The sequence below is a fragment of the Trachurus trachurus genome (genome assembly GCF_905171665.1).
Source record: "Trachurus trachurus genome assembly, chromosome: 13".
NCBI classification, from domain to species: domain Eukaryota; kingdom Metazoa; phylum Chordata; class Actinopteri; order Carangiformes; family Carangidae; genus Trachurus; species Trachurus trachurus.
Genome location: NC_139892.1, coordinates 16185369 through 16212973, shown reverse-complemented (window position 1 = coordinate 16212973; position 27605 = coordinate 16185369). Strand labels below are relative to the sequence as shown.

The following is a 27605-nucleotide window of genomic DNA, read 5'->3' as shown; positions in this document are numbered from 1 at the left end:
TTTTCCTATAACCTCAATTGACTTGTTTCTGAATGAAAAGACTTACACAATACTCATTCACTGCTCTTATATTCAACTGACCCACTGTTCTTCACCGGGTCTGTGTTTTTCAACAGAAAGCTTTCACTCTGATGACTTTTTGCTTGATATCAGTTCAACGGGTTACTTAAAGGTCACTGCTGCCATGTTTTTGGGGACAGCATAGTTCCTTAAGCTCAGGTTCCTTACTATCACTAAGCTTCCTAGTCTTAGTACTAGTACATTTTTCATCTTTTTTTTTGTGTCTGTCCTTTCTTCTGTTTATTTCTTTTACAAGGTCATGCAAAATTTTGAGTTCAACTCACTTAATACTGTCTCCTTAAATGTAAGAGGTCTAAGAGACTTAACAAAACGAAAAGCACTTTTTTTATTTTGTAAACACTCTGAAGCAGATCTGATTTTTTTACAAGAGACCCACTCTGGTGAATCTGATTGCAAATTTTGGAAATCACAATGGGGGAATTCTATTTACTTTGACCATGGCACAAATCACTCTGCTGGTGTTATGATTTTACTTCACAAGTTTAGAGGTGACATTATTGAATCGGTTACTTCCAGTGAAGGAAGATGGTTGATACTGATAGTTAATATTGATAATGCCTGCTTTCTTCTTTGTAATATATACGGTTATAATTCTCATAACTCCAATAAGGTCTTATTCTCTGATCTTACTAGCAAGATTTTTGAGTTACAAAATAAGTATACAAATGCTCAAATTATTTTAGCAGGTGACTTTAACGAGACCCCTGACAACCTCATAGACCGATTTCCCCCTCGTATATCTCAGGGCTCTAAAACAAATGGTATAATTTCTTCTTTATGTAATCAATTATCTGTAGTTGATGCTTGGCGTTTCTTTAATGACAACATACAGGATTTCACTTGGTGCAATGGCTCTAAGACCCTTAGATCTAGAATAGACTTTTTTCTTATCTCCCACCCTCTCTTGCAATATGTTAAAAATGTTTGTCATCTTCACGCTCCTCTAACCGACCATAAATTGATATCTCTTAAGTTATTAACCTCTGACTCATCTAATGGATGCCGCGGTTACTGGAAGTTTAACACTTCACTTTTAGATGACTCAGCTTTCAATTCCTCTGTCACAGAATGTTTGTCTGAATGTTTTAATTCAGATGCAGAATCAACATATGGGAGCAAATGGGAACTATTTAAGTTCAAGGTTAGAGGGCTTGCTATTAAACGTAGCAAGGAGTTGAAAAAAAACAGGCTTCTTAAGCAATCTACCCTCATGCTTAAGCTTGATAGTCTCTTAAACAAAGATAATCACTCTGATGAAGAATTAATGGAATTAAAAACAACTCAATTGGAACTTGATAAATTATATACTGATTTAGCCAAGGGTTCTTTCATCAGATCCAGAGCTAAGTGGATTGAGGAAGGTGAAAAAAACAGTAGCTATTTTTTTGCTCTTGAAAAAAGAAATTATAATATATCCTAAATATTAATAATACCTTGTGTAAAGACCCTGTTCAAATATCTGACTTCATTTCTTCGTTTTATGAAAACCTTTACAAATCCGAGTTTCAGGAAGACAAATGTGAGACCTTTCTACAACAAGTGCGTAACCATGCTCCTGTTGTTACAGATGATTTCAAATCCTTATGTGATGCAGAGCTCACAATTACAGAATTAAATAATGCTCTTAAGTCTATGAAACAAAATAAAGCACCAGGCATAGATGGTCTACCGGTTGAATTCTATCTACACTTCTGGGACCTTTTAGAAAAACCTATCTTCAATCTATTTAAAGAATGTCTCAGAAAAGAGGAAATGGTGACCACTATGAAGCAGGGAGTTATCTCCTTAATACCTAAATCTGGAAAAGACCCTCTGTATATAGATAATTGGCGTCCTATAAGTTTACTAACTACTGAATATAAATTACTCGCCCTAATATTTGCAAATAGACTTAAAAAATGTTTGGACCCCCTGATTAATGAAACACAGACAGGCTTCATGAAGGGTCGTCATATAAGCAGTAATATAAGACTGGCTCTTGATCTGGTTGATTATGCTGACTCTATTGACTCAGATGCCATTATTCTATTTCTAGATTTTTGTAAAGCCTTTGACACTGTAGAACACAAATTTCTTTTCGCCTCCCTGGAAATGTTTGGCTTTGGATCTAATTTCATCTCTGCTATCAAAATGTTGTACAAAGACATTAACAGTTCTATTATTATTAATCATAACACCTCCAAAAGATTTTGTATACATAGAGGCGTTCGACAGGGATGCCCCATCTCTCCTTTTCTTTTTATTCTGGTGGTGGAACTAATGTCCATTAGCATTATGAATAACACTCTTATGCAAGGCATTTCCATTTTTAATAAGGAAATTAGAATCTCTCAGCTTGCAGATGATACTACTCTGTTTCTAAAAGATAAAAATCAAATTCCCGTTGCTCTTAAATCCATAGAATATTTTTCCCAAGCCTCTGGTCTACACTTAAACTTGAATAAATGTGAAATCCTCTGTCTTCATGAATCAAATGACCAAGTAATCTGTGGTATACCTGTTAGAGACTCTGTCAAATATTTAGGTATTCACATCTGCAAAAACCAAACTACACGCCAAAATCTCAACTTTCTTCCTAGATTAAATTTAACTAAGAGAATTCTTAACAACTGGCTTCAAAGAGATCTCTCTATCATTGGCAGAGTTCTTCTTTCCAAAGCGGAAGGCCTCTCTCGTTTTGTATATCCAGCATTATCTTTGTACTCTTCAGACTCCACCTGTAAAGATATTAATGACATCTTTTTGAACTTTATTTGGCGTAATAAACAGCACAAATTAAAAAAAGCTGTTCTCTCAAATAATAGGTCTGAAGGGGGTCTTGAAGTTATCAACTTCATTGACATCAATAACACCTTCAAAATTAATTGGTTGAGAAGATGCTTGCTTAATGGTGAAGATTCCTTGTGGTATCTCATTCCTTGCAATATCTTTAAAAAATGTGGTGGTTTACAGTATGTCTTAAAATGTAATTATTGTCCTTCTAGACTTCCTCTCAAAATGTCTAACTTTCACAGACAAGCTCTCTTAGCATGGAAACTTCTTTATGTTCACAACTTTTCCCCTCATAAAACCCTCCTATGGAATAACAAAGATATCACAGTAAAAAACAAATCTATCTATCTTCCTTCCTGGCATACAAAGGGCATATCTTTTATTATTGACTTATTTGATAAACACGGTAATCTCCTTTCTTATAATGATTTTCTTAGAACCTTTGAATTTCCTATTAGATTTAAAGAATTTAGTCTTGTATGTCAGGCGATTCCTTCTGGTATCATACAGTTGATGAAATGTCACCTTTCATACAGCACAAATGGAAGAATTGACCCTAAACTAATTATTGATGGTCGCCCTCTCCTGGATAAAAAATGTAATAATAAATTCATACGTAACGCCATCCATGTTAAAAATAAGTGTTCTCCAAGAGGGAAATTCTTCTGGGATGAGTTAATTTATGACATTAAATGGAAAAAAGCATGGTTACTGCCTTATAAGTTTTGCATCTCTAATAAGGTCAAAGAAATACATCTTAAAATCTTACACAAAATTTACCCTTGTAATGCATTCCTATCTAAGTTTATGGATGTGAACAGTAAATGTGTCTTCTGTGATGTAGAGGAATCTATCGCTCATGTATTTTACGAATGTTGTGTTGTGCATGATTTTTGGATTGACCTGAGAAATCATTTTTCTAACTTTCTTAGTGTCTCATACCTGTTCACCAAGAGAGATGTTCTTTGTTATTTTTCTCATAACAACAAGTCTGTTGAATTCATTACCAATTACTTAATTCTCTCCTGTAAATTCTTTATACACAAACACAGATTTCTCAAAACTAAACCGAAGTTTAAGGTGTTTCTACTTGAATTCAACTTTCTTCTTAAGTCTCTCAGAATTATAAATGACAAAAAAAATGATCTATTTCTGCAGTATTACGACAGCCTGATGAATGTCTAATCTTAATATTATTTCTAATGACTTTATGGATTTTTGATGATTATAATCTTTGTGTACTCTGTATTCTATGCGTGACCAATGTATGTACCCTTTTTCTTTTTCTTTTTTTTTATTTGTTTCTCTCCTCTTCTAATTGTTGTTTTGTTTATTACCGTATCGCCTGACTTTTACCTTGTTCCATATCTATTTTTTGTCTAAAAACGATATTGTACTCTACTTGCTTGTCAATAAAGAAAAAAAAAAAAAAAAAAAAAAAAAATTAAGCGGCGATCGAAACTCATGACGTCGCCGCGGGGTCCGACTCTGCAGTGGAAACACGACCACTGAGAGGGCCGAGTGAGAGGACGGTTCCTGTAGAAGTTCCTACCCCCTCCCTTTACCAGGAACTCCTGCAGTGGAAACACGGCTAATATGTGAAGTATCAACTGCTGCATCAGTATTGACATTTAGGTTAAAAGGGGATGTACTAGATTTTGATTTTTTTTTTTACAGTAAAGTGTTGATTAAATAGAAGTAAAATAGTTTTAGATTAATATTCACTTAGTTTCTGACTGAATGAAAAATGGAAACTGCCTCCCTGTCCTGCCACAAGTATTATTTAACCACAGCAGAGTTGAATTCTGATGCAAATTAAGTGTTTCAGCCAAAGCATAAAGAGGACTTCCTCACCTTGAAATGTGATTCATAAATGACAGCAAACTGCAACAGCCACACCCTCTTCCATAAAGGACTAGATTGAGAAAGCAACTAAGGCAAGGACTTTCAGACATGAGGCGTTCAGGACCAACGTGTGTGCTGGCAGGCTGTCAAAATCAGTTTCTAAAGCCATTTTCTATAACCAAACCCTTTCTGGAACGAAGTGGACGACCTCTGCTCTTCTCACATGCTTCGCTGGCATCGTCACATAGCGACAGTATCCGGCCCTGACTAGATAATTAGCGTTAACATTCGCCACATTAGCCCTGAGGAGACGTTGAATGCATATGTTCTGAAGTGAACAGCAGTAAAATGTCTCTGCGGCCAGCATGGTTAAACAGCATAATAATGATACAATGAACATGCACACATAAGAAGCAGCAGTTACTGTCTTACAAACACACATACACACAGATGCTCCTTCACATGTGAAAACACACACACACATACACACACCTCTCGCACTGGCACACTCAAGAATAATAAACTGCAGGGCATGCGAGGGCATATCTGCTTGTGGTTTGTTTCTTTTCCCTCTTCCCATCTGTGCCTCTTGAATTTTTTCGTACACAAAAAAAAAAAACAGAAAACATGCATGTGAGATTTGTGTATCTGCCTTTGTAAAGACTAAATGTCATCAAAGCAAATAAATAGTTTTTTAGGTGGAACTATGGTACAGTATTTGCAGAGGAAGACCCGAGGTTAGAGGCTGCAAAAACTGGGTCTGACTTTGGATTTATTTCAACAAATATAGTTTGGGACACCCTGTCCTAACTCCAACCCAACCTGAGGATCAGCACCTTGCCGATGGCTATGGGATGATTATGTATTAGACTTCTGCAATCTGTCACTTTTCCTTATGAACTCCTGGGCAGTTTCACCTTTTCAGACCCCTATGAAATATTCAAAAGGAAAAGGAAAAACTCACTCGTTGCTGAAGCTGTCATAACCATCGATGATGGGATGTCATAAGCAGACATTTCTTTGTTCGGAGGGGTCAAAAGCGGAGTTAGGTAATGTTTCCACAGACTTTATCCTGTCGTGACTCACCTCTCTCTACACAGCCACAAGGCCTTTAAAGGGGAAACTGGTTCGAAGGACGCAGAGGGCTCATCGCTGATTTGCATCTTTTGCTTTGGGGTGTTCATGTGTTAATTAAAACTTTCCATACTAATATTTTACTGTTGATTTTATTTTATTTTTTGAAAGTCATGGCTGTTTTTTTTTATATTCCACATTTCAGCAGGGCTAGAGTGAGTGTGTTTGGATGGACTGCCCATCACAGATCTTGACCACTGATACACAGTGACCTGGAAAAGGACGTGGACAGCCAGCTGTTTTATTAAGTTACCATGGCAATAACCATAAACTTTCAAAGACACACACACATAAGCCCATGTATACACATATGCCAAGGTCCCAAGGCGGTATGCGAACAGCACAAGGCCATATGAGCTCCCATGCCCAGGTTGACCCAACAGGGATACAGGCTGCTATCACACATCTACACAAACACACACAAACAGACACTCTCCCATTGGTGGACACAGAGGGGTGATGGAGAAATCCCACTGTATTCTGTTATCTCTAAGTTTAGGTTGTGTTGTTTTTACGGTTTGATTGTTACGTGGTCTTTGCAGCTGTAGAATCAGCGAGGGGAGAGCCTGGGGAATGGACGGGCTTTTCGAATGACCAAAAATACAGTTCACGGAAACACTAAGCCAGCAGTCTCTCCAAATATAAAACACACATGGAGCCACATTCCTCAACAACATTGGGGGCTCTCTGTCACACATGGTTAACTGAAACATGTAATTGCTTGTGATAAAAATGTGTCTTGACCTCATTTGTAATGTTTTTCCCCTCGTGGCTCATATGCAAACAACCAACATAATGCAATTATGTATGTGTGTGTGGTGCAAGTGGTGTAAGTGTCTACCAATGTTTGCAGAGGACAACTGTGAATATGTAGGTGAACCAAGTGACTGTAAAAAGAGAATTCATGTTTATAAGCAATTTTCAAAAAGGTTTAAGTAAAAGACCAGACTCCAGCCAACCACAGAAACTTATCAGAGAATGAAACGCTCTCTTCAAGATCCCTCTTCTCCTTTCTTCTTCACTGGAGGCAACAACGCAGTGAGCAGGGCGAAGCAGCTTCATGCTGCTGTCTGGCCTGAGGGCTGAGCAGTGATCCACAATGTTCCAGTCACACACACAAACTGCTCACCAACATGATGCTTAGTCACAGATGACAAACTAGAAGGAAAACAACAAAGGCATGACAGCAGAGGGTCTTTACCAGCGCCTGCAGGAACGCTCTTAAGAAGTGGGTAATTACAAAAAACGTTTAACATATAACATGGGCCATTTAGAGGATGATTAGATCTGTATTTTCCATACAACGCATTTGTCGGTGGCTATTTTGATCAAGATCTTCTATCACTGGACAGATTATAGTGAGGTTGGGCAGATATGAGTCATAGCATGAGCAGAAGTATATTCACACTACAACGTTTGAACCATTGCAAATAAGGCTGCAGTTTCCATGCTCAAAAACTATTTCAAAAAGAGTTTTAGGCCTCATGCAATCTGTTGACATTCAACAATTTGTGTGCATTGCCTGCATCAGCAAATGGCCGAACATATAAACTGACAGATTATAAAATGACTGTAAAACTTAATTTTTCTGTTTGTGATTATTTTCATACTGAATTTGTTGACAGCAGCAGGTCAGATCAGAGAGTTATTGTAAATACTCACAACACGCTGACATGAATGCAGGCCACCAAAGACTGATCAATCAGTCAGTCAGTGTTTCATATGGTGATCAATAGATGCAGTGGGCAAAACAAGGTTGATCAAAGTTTAAAGGGACAATGGAAGGGGCAAATGTGCTGGTTTTCTACTCTTAACAGACAAATTTCCACTACAGTGGACAATAAAGTCTTTCTATTCTATTCTATTAATATCTTGAGACTTTAATTTCAAGACTTTTGCTACACACCAGATGTCCATTTTGTGTGTATCTCTAATGGTTCAAGGAAAACCTGTACACAAACATGACATCATGCACAAACGGCAGCCAAAAAAACTACAAAATCGCAGAACTCTCCACAAACCCCAGCGACACACCACTAACCAGTAGCAAACAAAATCACAGAAATAAGTGCATCAACAAGGGAGGACAAGCCAACATTACACACACCATGACAACAACAACCATCCCCGTTCCTCAACGGTGATGCCATTAGAGGTTGTCATGACAACCAGTTGGGCTGAGGGCGTGAGCCTCGGTCTTTAAGGAGGTACTATAACACATCTCACAAAGACATCACGCACACACACACAGGTGAGGTTACCTGTAGACCATGCCTGTCTGACTCTTCACTGTGTCGTGCAGGGACAGCGAGTGGAAGTTCAGAAACTCCTCCAACTGTTTGAGCTCCACCACACTGTTGGGTTTGTTCCCCGTCCACAGCATGACAGGAGCGAAAGACCGATGCCCCGTTCCCGAGGATGTCTGACTGGAAAGTCTCCCCTGGCCGGGGCCTTGAGCCTGAACGCCACCCTGACCTCTAGATCCCTTCTGCTTCGGGTTGGGAATCTCCGGGCATGTTGCTTTGTACAGGTACATCTTCTGGATACGTCCTCACTTTATTCTCTCTTTCAATCTCTCCCTTCTTCTGTGAGTCTGTCCCACAAACATGTACGCACGCTCGGGCTAATCCAGGTAGGCCCCTCGCCCACGCGGCGCTACATGGAGGATTCTGCGTATGAGTGTGTGGCTAAAGCTCTGAGGAAAAAGAAAAGTGAAGTATTCCTCTGGATGAAGCTCCACATAAAGTGTATCTCTTGATAAAAAAAATTTAAAAAAAAACAGGAATGCAGGAAAATCCAAGTTGGAAAAACAGAATGTGAAAAGAGAAAAACAGTATTCAAAGGTCCATATTAAACTGTCTGCAGGCTGCACGTCCAACACAGGGAAAACAGGCTTTTTCCTTACATGTACTTCCAGCATAGGCTGTGCCACATATGTTCCCTGTACACACACACACATGCAGATAAAGAGAGAGAGCAAGAGAGAGAGATACTCACACAGATAACACTCTCTCTCTCTCTTTTCCCTTCTCTCCTCTGCTCTCTATCTCACACAACACACACCATCATGCTGTCACTTTGCCCCCTGCTCAGCCAGTCTACATTATAAGCTCAGTTTGGTTTTGCTCCCTATTAAATGGCATGGGAATCTGGGACATTTTTTTCCCGCCCGCCCTCTCCCTCTCTCTCTCTCTGTCTGCCTTTCTCTCTTTCTCTCTCTCCATCCTTATACCCCTTTTCTCTCCAACTTCCTCTTATCCTTTCTCCCACTCTCACTTTCCCAATCATCTTTCCTTTGTCTCCGAGTATTCCCTGTGTCCTGAGCCCTTTCACTAACCCTCGATTTTGTCTCATGCCCCTTTTTCCAGCATTTTCATCTTACACTTTTCCAATTTTTTTCCTCACTCTCCGTATTTTCTGCCGTCTGGCTCAGACATACATACGGATGTGTACATTTTGTGTGTTGTTGTGCGTACTTGACTTACTGGTAACCCTCCTACCAAAACCCACCCCTTATAAAATAAAAATTGAATCTTCCTCTTCTTCTTGCATGTCTTACCACTTGCTCTTCCTCTCTCCTCTAAACTGTGTGCACTCAGAGCCCAGAACAAACACCTAAAAACACACACACACACTCTCACAGACTCATGCACACATAGCCAGCAGCGTGTTATGCACAATTGCACACAGTCTGAGGGCAGTGTTTTTGTAATGAAGTGAACCACAAAATTAAACAGGGAAGCCTCCTTCTCTGGTCTGTTTTCATACTTGCTTTTCTTTCTGTCTTTCTCTTTTTTACTCCGTCTCTCTCACCACACGCACACAAACACACGCGCACGCACACATACACACTGTATATAATCTCTCACCTCTGGCCCCCTCATGGGAGTGTTCAATGACATCACGTCTGGTCCTCCAGTGGATTGTGGGAATCAGGAGGAATGCCATTCTCCCATATCAGGAAATTTTCGTCAAGACATGTTGTCACTCTCCCGCACTCACACATGCACACACACAGACACACACAAACACATCCCTGGTGATCTGCCCACACTGAAACTGGAAATGTTAATGCACTTAATTACATCTGCAACATGTGTGCATGTGCTGTGTATATTGTAATATAAAACCATCCTAATTTTAACTCTGGCTCTTTCTCTCTTATCAGAGCACGTATCAACATCATCAAGTATCAACTGCATGGATGTCCTTTGTTTCTTAAACTTTGGGTCCATCCAAAACTGTGTATAGATCTGATTGATTCTGGTGAGTCCTCAAAGTTGGATTCCTTTAGAAATATGTTTTTTCTTTTGAAAATGTATAAAATTTAACCTTTTGTAACTTTACATGATGTGACAAACAGTCACAGGGAGGGCAGGGATCTGCCCACTAACATCTGGGGTCAGAAGTTCAAAAAAATTAAAGTTTCCCTGCACTTCAATAAAAATAAAAAATAAAAATATATTCTATACAGTGTATAGTACACTACACTGAAAATACAGTAACTGCACTGACAACTGTGCACATGCACACACACCCAGACATGTAGAACTAGGTGGGGAGGTTGGCAGGGGGCAGCTGTGTCCATTGTCCAGCAGGATGGGTGGAAAAACTGATCCAGCCTGAAGGAAAGTCAGCTGAGCTTATGCAATGCCAGAGTGTGTTTACAGTGTATTTATAGACACTGGGCACACAATCCATGGAGCCTATATAGTGCATGTACACACATTTAACGCATATTCAGAAATCATTGATACCAGCAAAACCAAGAATTGATGCTATCATTTTCCTTTTTTTTAAATTCTAACTTCTATTTTATGTTTCTCCTGTTCTGCCTGTTATATTTTACTCCTGTTTGGGCTGTTATGTTGAGAACAGCTACCTATGATCCACTCAGCATGTGAGCAGGTGAGTCACTGGTAACAATACCACCAAAAGAGGGAGAGAGGCTGAAGTGGGGGAGAGGCCAAGGTGAGGACAGTTTAGGGCATCTTGATGTGGCAGTGGTAGAAAGAAAAGTAGGGACCAGATATAAATTTGACTTCATAATGGTTCTTTCTGTTTATCTTCTGACACTTCATCTTCCAATAACTGTCAGTATTTAACCTGCTTTTTATCCAAACGCTCTCCCATCAGCTCTTTTCCCTGTTCCCTGAGACTAATTAGCCGTCTTATTCTGTCTCTTTTCATTTTGCCCCCACCACCCCCACATCATGTACTCCCTCCAGTGAGTGACTCCCTACATAATGATTGCATATGTCTGATAATTACCCAGTGTGCACAGCATGATAGAGCCAGAACAAGTAGAGCAGCGTCATACACCACCATGCTGCAGTGCTCCATTCAAGTTTTGTGAATTAATTTTTTAAAAATCCGATGACTCAAGCATCTACATTGGAACAGCTCTCGCTTCTCATTTGTTATCTGATGTGTATAATAACACAGTATGTTGTTTGCTCGAATGAGAAATCTGTTTCTATGTCATCTGTCTCTATGGCTGTAATAATTATGCCAGTGATCAGTCTCAGGCCCTCAGGGACTGTCCTGCTCCTATTTAACACCAGTGTGTTGGCCTACATTCTCCACTAAACCCCATTGTTATTATCATTGAAAATTGAGCTTAATGCTGAAGAGTAAGAGGTTGATAATATTGTATCACACTGACTGCATGAAACACATGGATGATACATCAAGTGCTGCGTTGCATAATCGATGTTACAGCTGTCCTGAAGCATCTCTTTTTTTCATCATTGTCTTTTTAATCATTGAAGAGGTTTTTAAAATAGTGGGGTCGTTTTAGGCTCAGTCATTTCAAATTGGTGTTAAAGTTTGAAAAAATGCCCTCTAGGGGGCGCCGCAAAATATGTAAACTGCTACAACTTTTGATTAGATTAACCAAATTTAACATATGAGGTATGTATGGATTCAGAATTAAAAGGAGAAACTGGTATGCTAAGCATTTGGTGACCGATTAAAAATAAATACACTTTTAGCCCAAAATATTAAATGGACACAAATTATGCATTTTTTTAAAGATAAAGTCTGAAAATATCCTCACAGTTGCTATGGAATTTTACTTATTGTTATTTCATTAAGTCAAGACTGTGTGGTGATTAAACTGAATTTGAAATGCTCATCACTCTTCTATTCTATGCCCTAGGGGGTGCCGCAAAATGTAGTAACAGCCATACTCTTTATATGTATGGATTGAGGATCAGGAGTAACTTTTTTCAATCAATCAATCAATCAATCAATCAATCAATCAATCAATCAATCAATCAAGTCACAATCCAGCATTCCAACATGTCCGGGTTCTCTGTGAGGCCAATTATGCCACCCACTCCTTTCACCCTTGTTGGCTTGCTCGTGTGCTTCGCCAATTGGCATAGCTGAAAAACACTGATTGCTGTGAGTTACCGTCCAATGTCCCTTTTCAAACTCATGATCAAGATCGAACTCATGGTCACCCTGCAGAAGCTTGTTCCTCTGGTCTTTGCTCTCGACCATCATATCTATGCCCGGTGGCTTCTAGTCTTTATAAAGGACATGGAATGTCTCCCAGATAGTATCCAGGCAGAGTTTGAAAAGGGACACTGGACAGTAACTCGCAGCAATCGGCATTTTTCAGCTATGCCAATTGGCGAAGCACACGAGCAAGCCAACAAAAGGGTGAAAGGAGTGGGTGGCATAATTGGCCTCACAGAGAACCCGGACACGTTGGAACGCTGGATTGTGACCTGATGGATGGATGGATGGATGGATGGATGGATGGATGGATGGATGGATGGATGGATGGATGGATGGATTGATGGATTGATGGATTGATTGATTGATTGATTGATTGATTGATTGATTGATTGGGCTAAAAGTGCTACTCCTTTTAATTCTGAATCCATACATACCTCATATGTTAAATTTGGTTAATCTAATCAAAAGTTGTAGCAGTTTACATATTTTGCGGCGCCCCCTAGAGGGCATTTTTTATCTGTGTGTTTGACACTCGGGGCCCTAGTTTGCTGGCGCAGCGCAGGTGGCGCAAGGTAGCGCAGCCGGTCTAATGCAAGTTTCGACCAGCGCAGCCGAGCTCAAAGTCAGATTGGGAGATTTGTAGATCGCGCTGCGCTGAGATAGGCGTGGCCGCGCAGCAGGGGGAGGCGTCACAGATTCAGCTTGGTGCAGTGGAAGTTTTGTGCGAAAATGTCTCGCCGAGGTTGCGCTGAAAGCTCGCCACCTCCAACCAGGTCTAGTCTCAGCGCAGGGCGAAGCGCAGCAGGTGCAGTGGAAGTTTGGCTGACTGACCTGCAGTGCACACACGTCACCAAGACCTCACAGGCAGATCTCCACAGTTCCAGACACATTTCAATGCAATAAATATCCACAATAACCACTATTTAATGCAACTAATGGAATCAACACGTGAATTTATATCTATATAGATTGTCCCGTCACATCTGACGTCAGATCAAAGCAGAGATCAAAGGCTGTGGCACGCGTAATGGAAACTCCACCTGAATTAACACAGCAGGGACGAACTGGCACTGAAAAGCAGCTGTGGATGTCCCAAGCAGGACTGAGGGTGGATGACTGCATGTCGCTGCCGTGTTGAGATACCACTCTGCCCTTGTGATGATCGCTTTATTTATTTATTTACTTATTAATTCATTAGCGCATCAGGCAGCCGTACAGTAATGAAAAACAAAACACAAATCTTCATCTCTCTTAGTCCACCACAGCCTCGGTATCAGATAGTCAGTATATAGCCGTATACTCAGCATCTCTATCACAGAAAAAAAAGAGAAAAAAAGAGACGGACAGAGAGAGAGAGAGAGAGAGAGAGGACAGAGAGAGAGAGAGAGAGGAGGACAGAGAGAGAGAGAGAGAGAGCGTCCTTTACGCTGATTTTATCCGTTACGCATGGTGTTTGTTTATGTTGTATTATACCTCTCATCTTGCTTACAGGGTTTGAATAAATGTGAGTTTCTTTATTAGTTTATTAGTTGTTGTTTCTTTCATTGGGCAGGGGTTCTCAGTGTATCAGATCAAACCTGATTAAGGATATTTGTATTATTATTAGTAAACTCATTATTGGTCACTCTGAGCTCGGACCTCCGGGGAAACAGCTGTTTCCTCCGGGGAGAGGTTCGGCCTCTGGCGTCGCTGTCTCCTCCGTCCAGTCCAAGTATAAAATGACAAACTTGCAGCGCGCATCGCCCTCCGCGCAGTTAAAGGTGAGGAGAGGAGCTCATTTGATTGGTGAAGATCTGACTCGGCTGTGTCAAACCCACTCCACGCCTTTCTCTCCTCCTCTTGCCTCCCTCCCGCCCTCTCTCCTCCCTCTTCGCCGTTTGCGCCGGTGGGAGGGACGAGGGGAGGGTTTACGCTGGTCTAAGTCTGACTGCGCGGCCCACGAATCTTGCGAAATGGACCTGGTCCAGCCCCGTTGGCGTGGCGAAGCTGCGCTGCACTTAGACTTCGCTCGGTCAACGAAACTAGGGCCCTCGGACTCAAATTGTTCTATAGACCCTAAACTTCAACTTAGAAGTGAAAACCAAACTTTAACACCAATTTGAAATGACTGAGAAAAATTAAACATGCATCCGACCCCACTAAAAGACATAAGAGGAGAATAAACTGCATTTTGATACTTTCAGCAAGTGTAAAAAGGGGGTGGCTGCAGTCTGAGTCAACAGGCCTGCTCAGACCTTTCAGTCCTGCTGAGACAGTTTAAACCGCTAATCTGCACAGCATCCCAATGCTTCATCCATCAAGCTATAACTGTACATGGGGTTTTGTTCCCCACGCAGTAGTATCATGTTGCCATAACTTTGTCCCTGCTAGGTGTCATTATCAGTTGAAACAATCAAGTTTCACTATAGAGCCAGCATCAGCTTACAGTTATAGGAGGAAGAAGAATGACAGGATTGTTAATTAAGCAATTTTTGATCGCATATAATATATTAAAGACCTAATTAGATCCTTGTCTGGCAGAAATAATCCACATCTGAATTCTGGCTTGTTGGCAGTTTTGAGGACTGAGGGTGCTATTGATGCACGTTGTCATGGTCAGCACAAACAATGTTTATGTGCTCATTACAGGAAATGATGCATCTTTTTGCTGACTAGGTCCTTGATCATCCACATTCAATGACAGATTACCTGGGCTCAGATTGATGCTCTATCAATTAATTTTCTTGTTATACACTGTCAATGTCAATGTCAATGTTATTTATACCTATAGCACATTTCATATGACAAGCATAAACTCAATGTGCTTCAGGATAAAAGCAAGATACATGTAAAATGCATATAAAAACAAAAGCCAATGTGTAAAGATAACAAACTAAAAACTAAAAAAAATGTATTAAATAATTTTTACTAATCTCCACAATTTATCCCCATGCAGGCCAGATAATAATATAAATCTGACCACTGTAATGTCAAGTCAACACAAATATATAGTAAACATGTGCAAAACATAGACCATTTTTGTTGAATTTCAGTCGGAGCACATATAGATTTTCATTACATTTGCACAAAATAAAATTAGATAAAAAAACAAAATATATTTAAAATATTCTGTACCTATGAAAAGCATGAGATTACATTAATTTGGAGGAAATATATTTCAAGGCGAGAAAAAAGTATTTATAGCTCAGTTATAAAGCCAAGGATTTGTATGGATATATTGCCCCAGTTTTTATGCAGAATCACTGGAGAGCTAAAAATCGCAGCAATTGTTCCGATTCAAATGAGAGAATATCCAGCCATCGCATGCTGTTTGGCATCCACATCAGGGGCTAAGAGAGGAGAGAGCTGGCAGACTGAGTGCATGTGTGCTGTGTTCGGTGCATAAGTTGGCTGACTGGCAAGAAGGGGGCTTTTTGGAGGGGTTCATCTCATGCCCACGTCTTTTTTAGGTTAGAGTCAATGATTTGTTGTTCTTTCAATCAGTTTGCATTACAGTCAGAGAGTCCCAATGATTGTACAGCAATGATCAATATTGATCCTCCTAGGGGAATGGATAAAACAATGTGTCTTTTGTCTGTGTGTGTGTGTTTATGTGTCAGTATATGTATGCTTAGTGTGTGAAGGTCGTGCTAATCTCACAGTGATTCACACAGTGTAGTATTTTTTATTGGCGATGTATTGAGCTCACCGCTTCGGAAACATGTCTATTAAACACACTCGTACATTACACACACACACAAACACACACACTCCAGAGGCACCTGTCAGTCTGTTTGTCAAGCTATGAGAGGCTTTCATCGTATCTTTATGAGCCTGCAAATAAAGAGCATGAGAAATGTGCTGCCACCACCACTAAGCCAACACTAATGTAACATTTAAAACCCACAACTGAAATAACAACCACACATAGTTGATGTGTGTTTTGACACAGGAGATCTCTTCAACACACCATATTGCTTTTCTGCCCATTAAGAAGTATGCATCATATAAGGAGGACATGATTAAAAGAAGGATTTTGTGACTAATATACCGGTAAGCAGGCTGCACAATCCAACAAGTGCATTCAACCTTTTGTAACTTTACATGATGTGACAAACAGTCACAGGGAGGGCTGGAGGGATCTGCCCAACATCAACAAATGCAAACTGGGGTCAGAAGTTCAAAAAATTAAAATCTATAAATATTTTTTATCAGGAAATGTTGATATAAAACTGAAAGGGTTAAAAAAAATCATTTCTGCAAGTTCATAGGCATACAAGCTGTTTAGAAAAATAACCAATCAAAATACAGTGGAAACCGCTTGGATCAAAAGGCTTGGGACGGAATCATTCCTATACAAATGCTGTTTAAATAATTCGTTATCAAGAAATCCGCTTATAGTGTTCATTTTTGGTCATTTTATGGATGAAAACATGCGCAAAACTACGTGTAGCCTATTTATTTTATTTTCGGCGGTGTCCCTTTGACGTGCACTGCTGCAGCAGCCTGCGCTGTTGCTGCGCTGTGTCTTGACTCTTGTGCTGTGTGTTGTTGTGCGCTGTGTTGTTGTGCTGTGTGCGTCACCTGGCTGCTGAGCCACCGAAAAACTCTCAATCAAACAAGGTGGGGAATAAGAAACTGCGGCGCTACTGTAGTAGTTCTGTAATTTTAAAAACACACCGGCAGCGGCCCCCGCTGATCTGTAGCGTCACTTGTTACTGTAAATGATGCTGTGTGGAAAACCAGCTGTGGTCTGTGATTGAGGGTGAGTTTGGAGCTGACAAGAGGATCGCCCTGACGACCGTTTCGTTATATTTTTCTCATCGAAAAACTATACAAATAGCATTTAGATGATGTAAAAAATAAAATAAAAAAATAAAAAGTGATAAAAATCCACTTTGTCACCTCCATTTTTGCGAGCTCACGTCAACTCCTGCAAACCGCTGCAAACAACCTCTGCAGCTGGCAGTGTTTACATCAGCACGTGTGCAGCTATGACGTAAACGAGAAAATCAATCACGGTTGCAGTGTCCACACGCACCCGGTGAAACCAACCCCGGCCGAAAACCCCACCCTGGACTCCGGTTTCAAAAAACAACGGTTTCAGGGTTCCAAAAGCGCGGTTGCGTGTGGACAGGACATACAACCGGGAACATATGTTCACGGTTTCAAAAATACCCGGGCTCGTGTGGACAAGGCCTCAGTTTCTGTGAAAGTGGGTGCCAAGCTAAAATGCCTCCAAATAGGTAGTGACCAGTGAGGGCAGGAAAAAGAAGCTAAAGCCTTCAACAATGAATCACTGGTGAACGAATGGTTTATGGAGTGATGAAATAAGGTCAAATTGTTTCAGAGGACCCCTCAGCACTATGCATGGCATCAAGAACCTGCATACCAATGTGAAAACATCATCCCAACAGTGAAATGTGGTGGGGGAAAAACTATTACCATCACCATGGTATATATGTAGGGTATGTTACAGAATAAAGTCAGGGTGAAGCACCTAGAATAGGATAATGACCCACATCAAAGTACTTTTACTACTTAAAGCAGATATCAGTGGAATGTTTTTGTTAATATAAGTCCTAAATAGTCCTATTTTCCGTCAGCAATCACTTACATGAAGTATTTCAGCCTAAACACGAGTCTCTCCGTCACTCTGCTCTGCTGTAACCCGAGGAGAAAATTTTCCTTGTGGGATACAAGTGTTATCCAATGAGGAGAGAGAACGGCATGAAGGGCTGTGTGTGCAGCCAAGGGATGCGCGTGAATGTGGTGACGTAGCACGAGGACCAATTGATGCCTGACAAGGGCGGGGGCTGCTAACTCATGGTGCGTTCAAAGAAACTCGTACTTTGTGTTTTTCCTTCCTGTGAAGTCATACCAGTTCGATCTGGTACGAGTTCACGGGTCGGAAGTTACGAGTGGCCGTTATAGGGAACTTTCACAGACAACAGGATGGTAAAAACACGAGCTACGGGTTACCTGGAACGCTACCAAGTCGTAGTTGTGACTTGAAGCTGTAACTTACGGTTTCAAAAGCCTGCCTTGAACGCAGCATTAGCCGAAACGGCCGTGAAGCTGATATCTGCTTTAATGACTTCATACTTCCTGGTGAAGTGGCCTGGGTCAGAGCCCAACTGAGAAACGGTTTAAAAAAAAAATGACCCTCAGGATCCCAAATATCCCACGAATAAGTCTGAATTGAAACAGTAGGCTACTGTATGAAGAATTGTCCTTGATTCATTGCATTGATTCACATAATTACCACTAGCTACAAGGTGCAGCATCTCAGACCAAAACAAACCCTGAACAGGCCTCACTTCCGGGGCCCCGCCCCAAGCTGCAACAACAACCCCCCTCCGCCTCCACTTCCACGAAATTCACGCCCATGATCAGCAAAGGTGTCTCAAAAGCAGCCACTAAACACAGACGTGCATAAAATTACATCGTGTACACAAAAGCCAACAAAAAAAACACAGCCACGACCGTTAGCAGCAGTGCTAGCGCCGCAGGCGCAACATTAGCCCCGCATAGTCAGGCCTTCAGTAGCTAGCTGACCACCAATGACAAAACACGTGTAACAATGTGTAGGCTAGTCATGAAGTCACTTACATAAAATCCAGTTCCGACTTCCGAGATGAGCTGGGGAGTCTTTTAGCGGATCCTCCACCCTGGTAAGTCAGACCAGTGTTGGCTCAGGAGAAGACATCCAGGCCTGGACTTACGTTATCCACTTATCCAGGAAATTATAAGGAGAAGCCGATAAAAACAAAACAAAAAAACTTTGGCCTATATGTTTTTGTTTTTTTACGGGCGATAGTTAATGGTAGGTCGTTCCTTTGGTAGAGGGAACCCTGTCAGTTCGCTCACACCTGAGCTCTGATTGCACAGGTGTGTCACTGCGTGCGCAGCCTACGCGCCAACACGCACACTGTGATACCAGAGAATTTCTAGCCTTGCCACTCTCCATTAGCCCCATTGTATTGAACTTGGTTGCAGTTCCGCCAGAATTCCACTAGGAGTGCTCGCGGGCGAGTGCAGAATGAATGGGGCCCTATGGAGCTAGAAGGCTAAATTTGTCCCTTTCACCTGGTAATAGTCAAAAAATCGCAAATATTGTTGTAGTTTCTGCAAGATCAATATGGATTATAGGTTAAAAGTGAAATTGTTGAGAAGTTTTGTCCTTTCGATTTCCTACAGGTTGGGCTGTTGTTGCCCATAAAACGCTAGCATTCTGCTAATGCATGCTGATTGGTCAGTGACGGACTTACGACCAGAGATCCCACCTGATGACACAGTAGCTGTAAAACGGGCGAAAAGCTGTTTTATTTCTTTCTGTACCGCTGTTATTATGCACTTTTATTAACTTTTAATATTTTTTCAAGCGAGAAAGTAACTGTTTAGTCTCCCAATATGCGTGTTGTGTGTGAAAGACTGACACGCACACGTGTTGCTTCAGAACATACACTGCCTTTCTTTACTTCAGTCTCATGTGTAGATCAACACTTCCTTGTTTTACAATGCGCGCGCATTACACGTCACGTCGCATCCCATAATAATCACACAGTCTCTTAAAGGGACCGTAACCACTATTTAGCAACATACAGCAAACCCATGTATCATAGTGTGACCATGTTATTAGAACATAACATTTTCCTCCCCCCACGAAAAAGCAAACAGCATACCACCCCAACTAACAACCAACCCAAACATTCGTCAAGAAAACTGAACATCTAATCAAGATATCAAAATGTACTAGGCAAGAATCAGTGAAGACAACCGCTAGACTAAGCATGGTAATTCGTGACATAGTCCTGCAAGGCAACAGGCCGAGCCCTGGCCCGCACCGGCCTCGGGTCCGGCACCACAACCTCCTGGCGTGGTGCTGCGGGGGGTGGGACAGGGGCGGGGGGTGCAACCGGGGCCGGGGGTGGGCCCGGATCAGTGGCCATGTTGTAGGGGAATGGTGACTGGGCTCGTGCCGTGGCCAAGTGCTCAGAGAGGGGTGCTGGGACTTTCCTCAGCCTACTAGCATGCCACCGTGATCCGTCGTCGAGCAGAAATGTGGCGGGCCCAAGAAGGCGACTGATCTGTCTGGGTTGGGACCAGAACGAGGCCAACTTGTTGTGTCGTTGCGGCCGTCGAGCCCTGACCCAGTCTGAGACCTGAAGGGACGGTGGCCTCGCCCTGCACTTCTTGTCCACCCTTTCCCTCGTCTCCTGCTGCCGTGCAGCAACAGTCTCTCGGATTCGGGCCAGGGAGGGCATGGGAAAGTCACAATTTGGTGCTCGGAGCCTGTGTAATGGCAGTCCCAATTCTCGTCCGAGCATCAGAAACGCTGGTGACACAAGCGTGGTGGAGTGATGGCTTGCTCTGTAGTGCAGCAAGGTCTGGTTGAGTGCCTCCTCGAATGCACAGCCCTGGGCCAGGTGTGCACGAATCCCGTTCTTCAGTGTTGCATTAAAACGCTCTACTCCACCGTTGGCCTGTGGGTGGTAAAAAGCGGTTCGGATGTGCTTGACACCCCTGCTGGCAAGAAAGTCAGAGAACTCCGCAGATGTCATCTGCGGGCCATTATCTGTTGTTATGGCCCGAGGCACGCCCCAGCGGGCAAAGAGGCCATCCAGTATCCGAACCATGACGTGCGACGTCACCGTCCCCACTGGCACAACCTCCGGCCACTTAGAGTGGAGGTCATAAACGACCACCAGGAAGCGCTGGTGGTGGGGAACACCACGGCCATGGATTTCCCCACAGATGTCCAGCTGTACATGTTCCCAGGGACGTGAAGGCCAGGGGAGCGGTTGCAGGGGAGGGGTTGAAGGGGGTCCGATTTTCCCACTGAGGAGGCACGCTGAGCAGTCCTGGACCAGATGTTCAATATCGCGGTCGATGGCTGGCCACCACACCAACTCACGGCACCGCTGCTTGAGTTTCACGATTCCCAGGTGACCCTCATGTGCCATTGACAGGACACGTGCACGCAAAGTGTTTGGGACGACGGTGCAGAGCCCCCTCGAGACACACATGTCTGCCCAGCAGGAGAGCTCATCTTTCACCCGAGCAAACGGTTTCAACTCTTCCGGGATGTGGGACGGCCAGCCGTTTCTGATGTAGGTGCACAGCTTGGATAGTATCGGGTCTCTTCCTGATTCAGTGTTCAGTTCCTCCAGTGTGACTACTGGCTGCAATGGTGCATAGAGCGCTTGGATGAGAGCCGGTTCTTCATCGTGTGGTGGTACAGAAGGGTTTGGGGCTGCGATGGAGCGAGAAAGGAGATCTGCCACCACGTTTTCCCTGCCCGGCGTGAAGATGAGGTCATAGTGGTACTGGCGGAGGCGTTCCGCCCAGCGATGGAGTCGGAGAGGCTTGTGTCCCGAACCTGACGTGGAGAGCACTGTTGTGAGGGCCTGGTGGTCCGTCCTGATGGTGAAATGACGGCCATAGACATACATGTGCCACCTCTCGCACGCCCACACACAGGCCAATGCTTCACGTTCACCCACGGAGTACCGCTGCTCAGTGGGTGTCAGGGCCCGAGATGCGAAGGCGATTGGCCTCTCCGTGCCGTCATGAAGCTGCGACAGGACAGCTCCAACCGCAGCAGTGGAGGCGTCGCAGGTGATGAAGGTTGGGCTTGAGAGGCTGAAATGGGCGAGGACAGGAGGTGAGGTTAATTGTTTTTTCAGCATGGAAAATGACTCAGAGCACTGTGGTGACCAAGCCCACGGCTCCTCCTTCTTCAGGAGCTGGCGGAGGGGTGCTGTCGTTTGTGAGTAGTTGGGCAGGAAACGCAAATAATAAGCCGTCATTCCTAGGAACGATGCAACCTGTGTGATGGAGGTTGGTTCAGGGATGCGTTGTATTGCGTCAACGTTGGAGGAGAGAGGTGCAATGCCATCAGCTGAGAGGCGGAATCCAATAAAGTCCACAGTCGGTACTGAGAAGAGACATTTCTCCCCGTTCAGTGTCAGGTGATGTTTGGTGAGGGCCACAAACACTCTGTGTAAGCGTGCATCGTGGGTGGCTTGGTCTGGCCCATGCACCACAATGTCGTCCAGGTAAACTGCTGTCCCCGGGACCCCAGCGAGAATTGTAGACATGACCTTTTGGAAGCAGCTGGGGGCAGAGCTAAGACCAAACGGCATGCGTGTGTACCTGAACACCCCAGCGTGTGTCACAAATGCTGTCAGGTCCCGGCTGGCCGGGTGAAGGGGAACTTGCAGGTAGCCCTGGCGTAAATCCAACTTTGTGAAGACCGTTGATCCATGGAAAAGAGAGGTGAGCTCCTCAGCTGTAGGTAAAGGATATTTGTCTGGAATGATAGCTTTGTTGACCTGTCGCAGATCCACACAGACCCGGAGGCCCCCTGACTTTTTCTGTGCGACCACCAGGTTTGAGATCCAAGGTGCTGCATTTATTGGCTCGATGATGCCCTCTTCTAGCAGGGAGGTGAGCTCTGCAGTGACGCCCTCCCGGAAGGTGAGTGGCAGGCGCCTGAGGGGCTGCATAACTGGTGTCACGGCAGGGTCAACCAGGGGCCGATGAGTGAATGCTGTCAAGCGGCCCAGGCCGTCGAACAGCGCTGGCCACTGCTGGTGCATCGTTGGGGAGACCTGCATTATAGCTTTTCCACTATTGTCCATCAGAGAGAAGCCCAGTGCAATGAAGAGATCGAGGCCAAGAAGGTTGGTTCCCCGCTGTGCCACATGAAAAGGGAAGGAGGGAAGGTGCGTTGTACCATAGCGGACAGGCAGGTCAATTGTGCCCACAATCTCAATGGCAGAATTTGCATATCCCCGCAAGCTTGTGGATGGGGGTCCCAGTGGCATGCGGGAAAAGAATTTCCTGTATGTGGCCAAATTGAGGAGCGACGCTGCAGCCGCAGTGTCCAGGATGAGTGGCACGCTTACCTCCCCCAGCTGCACTGTGCAAGTTTTGAATGATACTCGTGTAGAACGGATATTACTAATTTCTGTGTATCCGGAAGTGGACTGGGGAAGCCTGTGCTGCTGTGCTGCATTGGTTGGAGCTGAACGACAGACTTTAGCAAAGTGGTTTAATTTAGAACAGTTTCTGCAAACCTGTCCACGGGCAGGGCACTGTGATGCTCTTGTAGCATGAGAACTGGATCCACAGTTGCCGCAATTGCGTCTGGAGCCCACAGTGGGGCGCTGTCTATTCATTTGTTGCACAGGCAGGCTGTCATCGCTATCAGTGGACGGGGAAAACTGTGACGTTTCTGCGCGCTGCAGCTGTTGTGCTAACGCTGTGTGGTGAGCAGGGCTGGTCAGCAGAGTAGAGCATTCTAAAGCACATTCCACTTGCAACGCTATTTTGATTGCATCAGTCAGTGTCAAATCATCAGGTTCCATAAGCAGTTTTTCCCGTGTCTTGTCACATGACGTGCCTTCTATCAGCTGGTCTCTGATCATTTGGTCATGCAATGCTCCATACTCACAGGCTCGTGCCAGCTCACGTAGGTCAGCTACAAAAGTCTGTATGGACTCGCCGGGTCGTTGGTGGCGCTTCCTGAGTCTGTACCGCCGTATCAGGACACGTTGTTTCCCAGAGAAATGGTCCGTCAGCAGCTTGACTGTATCCTCGAAAGTTGTTGCCGAGCCGAGCGCTCCAAGAACACGCTGGCCCTCGGTACCGAGGCAGTGGACGAGGATAGCGGTCTTTCGCTTGTCGGGAAGCTCGTCGTCGGCGAATCCGAGCGCATCAACATAGGCATTAAAACCAGTCAGCCACCGTGTCCATGGCACTGCGGGTTCCCCGGGCACCGCGAGAAACACTTCGGGTGGGGGAAGGCTAAATCCAGCCATCCTCGTCGCCAAATGTTGTGTGTGAAAGACTGACACGCACACGTGTTGCTTCAGAACATACACTGCCTTTCTTTACTTCAGTCTCATGTGTAGATCAACACTTCCTTGTTTTACAATGCGCGCGCATTACACGTCACGTCGCATCCCATAATAATCACACAGTCTCTTAAAGGGACCGTAACCACTATTTAGCAACATACAGCAAACCCATGTATCATAGTGTGACCATGTTATTAGAACATAACAATGCGGTCAGTTTATCCAAATGACGGCTGTTTAGAAGTCTGCTCCGATGTTTTCGGAGAAGTGAAGCTGCACCTGTGGAGCAATGACCGGGACATCACAGCGGCAGCAGCCGGTCTGCTGACGTGCTCGGTCGGCGTACCTCTGTCGTCGATCCCGGCGGAGAAAACGGTCGTTAATTAACTTACCCGTAGGTTTTTAGAGGTTTACCACCGGCTGGTTGATGAAATCTAACAATTGTAGCAGTAGCATTAGTTTATTGTTTGAATGAAAAGTGAAGCTTCATTTGTGTATTGGACAGAGAGCAGTGCTGCCTGGGGGCTCTGTAGCCTCCTACGTTCACCACATTTACATAAATAAATAAATGTTTTACAATGAACCGATCGCCTGCATTAAATGTTTTTAAAAATATATATATTATTATGTTATGTTATAGGTTATAACAGCCTTTCTCAGACACGGGTTATAACATGGTTACGGCAGAGCCAGTCTATTATCAATATTAGAAATTCTCTGGTTACGGTCCGCGGTTCTGTAGATGGGCTGGACGGGCTGTCATCGTGCTCTGAGGTGACTCAGAAATTACCGTAAAGCAGCACCTCTTGTCTGTGACGTCATCTTGTTTTTTTGAACAGCTTTTTAGAACAGAAAAGTGAACTTAAAAAATCCAATATTCAGCCAAGTGCATTTTATTGCTTCCCCCTTTTGATAATAATATTCAAATTACTTGACAAAAAATTATTTCCAGAGAAAAGTGGATTTTTAGGGGTGTATCCCCATTGACTCCCATTCATTCAGCACTCGCCTGCTAGCGCCCCCACATGGACACAGACGTGTTCCGAAAACCCGGAAGTAGGACGAGAGTGGCACTTCTCCTCAATATTAGAAATTCTCTGGGTAGGTTTGATCTCATTCTCTCATTCTCTGCTCAGTACGCCATTGCTTCATATATAAAATTACTGTTGAATGTTAGTAGGTTGTCACATTAAATTGTTGTGTCTCATTAGCTTTAGCACACTATGTTTGTCTATAGCCTACTTTATTTTATACACAATTGACCAATCAATCCAGAGAGCACTTTTGGTTCATGCAATATTAGCTAGGCCTACTACTTTTATGTTTTTTATGTAGCCTATTTCTTTTCTTAAATCCCATACTGTATATTTTAAGACTATATAGAGTCCCCTCAGGTGACAGGAAAACAAACCCTCAAATATTTGCATGTAGGCTATTCTGTTACGAATTCTCACATGCACAGAGCCAATTAATCATCATCATCACTCAGCACTTTGCAGCTGCCAGACATCTTTGTGAAGGTGAAGGGAGAGTAAAATCACATTCAGTCTGTTTGTGACAAATTTGAAAGCTCTGGGCAAAATGATCTTGCTGTTTCTGTGAGTTCATAGAGTCTGTAACCTCCTGCCAGTGAATTCTCACCAAATAGCAATGAAACAAATGTGGATTATAGAAACCTTTTGAATAATGCCGTACTGTGCTGCAACACTCAACCACATAAATGGATCCATAATAATTTGGAAGGCATTTGGTCACCATGCTGTGTCCTTGCTTCCCTGTCACCCTCGTCTCTGGTTCCTGCTCTGCTTTGTTTCTCTAAATTAGAAAGTGAACAGAGCCAAAGCCAACAGGGAGGCTGAAGAATAAAGAGAGAGGGAAGAAGAGAGGAGAGGAGATAGGAGGGAAGGAAAAAGACTGCACTGCAGACTAATGTGGAGCTTTAGGCTTGAATGATTGGAATGGGACACAGATGGATTAGGCATTTAGCAACAAGAAAGGAGAGTAGAGCGACGAGAGGGAAGACATGGAGAGGGGGAGGAGGGGGGATAAACCACTACTGAAAATATCCATGTGTGAGAAACAAGAAGAGGAGAGGGAGACAGGGAGAGATGGGGGGAAAAAAATTGATTACGACACTTGCTGCACTAATGGTCGCCTATAACTTCCTAAAAGTGGAAACAGTGATGCACGTCACATCCTGAGAAGCCACGTTACTGGTGCTTTCTGTCCATCAATCACACAGACCGGAATCAAAACAGCCTCCATATGTTTTGTCACCATGGTGTTAGAGGATGTCAACACAGTCTAATGTGGCCAGGCAGATGCTGGCTATTAGCATTACGGCCAGATCAGGTGACACAACTCAAAGCCGGAGGTCGTTATGACCAGCGTGACTTCTGTGACACACAGTGCTCACAAATGAAATGATAGGGGCTGTGTGTGCGTGTGTGTGTGTGTCGTGGGAGATGGGGAACCACTTGTCACCAAATAGCAGTTATGGTCCGGCCCAAAAATACCTGAATAATCTGTCAGTGTAAATGCACAGATCATGTGTATTCACTGCACGTTGTACACACACACACCAATTCACTGTTCAAAGTGTGTAGATGTGTAGAGAAGGACAAAGTGTGTATATTTCTGCATGTGTGTGTGTGTGTGTGTGTGTGTGTGTGTGTGTGTGTGTGTGTGTGTGTGTGTGTGTGTGTGTGTGTGTGTGTGTGTGTGTGTGTGCGCGCGCACATGTGAAATGGGTTTGTCCATGAAGTCAAATGATTTTGTGCATCAACAAGCAGCTCGGTGTAACACATTAGGCCTCCAATCTGTTTGCACTGTGTCAAGTGCAGCCTCCTGGTCCTCATGGTGGTTATTTTAGCACTCTGTCTCTCTCTTTCTCTCTCACACACACATGCACGCACGCACGCACACACACACACACACATTCACACAGTGCTCCACTGACCTGTAGGGCATACCAGTCTTACACGCGACTGTCTCCTCTTTGCCCAGTCCAAACATTTTCAGGTACCAGGTGGTCTCCATCTCTCTGATCAGCGCCGCCCTGTGTCGCGGCTGAACCCCCTGCTTCCCAGAGGTGGAGTTGCGCTTTGCATCCTGGGAGTTGCTGCGGTGGGCTTTGGTCCCGCTGAGGGAGGCCACCGACTGCCTGCGGTGCACATGGGATGGCTGGTGCGGCCCGCCAACACCTCCACCGCTGCTCCGGGCGGCTAGCATGGCCCCAGAGGGTGCCCCCTCCCCCTCAAGGGCAGAGTTCAGAGAGCAAGGTGAAGAGGAGGAGCTCCGGGGCGTCCAAGTGTGTCCAAGTCCTTCGTCCCTCTTTTATGTAAGATAACCAATCAGTCCAGCTTCAGAGAGTCATGCATGTCACAGGAAAGCTTGTTTTGTCTGACTGTCAGAGTTTTTGACCATATTTGTCAGTTTGTTCTGAGTCCTTTGTCTCCT

The 27605-nt window shown here is 43.7% G+C and overlaps 1 protein-coding gene across 3 annotated transcripts in view; it reads right to left on the bottom strand.

Annotated features, from left to right (window-relative positions):
- The window catches only part of kcnab1a (potassium voltage-gated channel subfamily A regulatory beta subunit 1a), a gene marked incomplete at both ends in the record, with an annotated part of 130670 nt that extends 103293 nt beyond the window's left edge, over positions 1–27377 (bottom strand). Inside the window, one exon of one of the 3 annotated variants that reach the window (XM_083984387.1) lies at positions 27082–27377. In XM_083984387.1, the coding sequence (XP_083840513.1) occupies positions 27082–27377 (296 nt within the window). Of the gene's footprint in view, positions 1–8093; positions 8369–27081 lie in introns of those variants that run through there. The other 2 variants (XM_083984389.1, XM_083984388.1) reach the window with 2 other exon arrangements.
- Between the last annotated feature and the right edge of the window lie 228 nt (positions 27378–27605).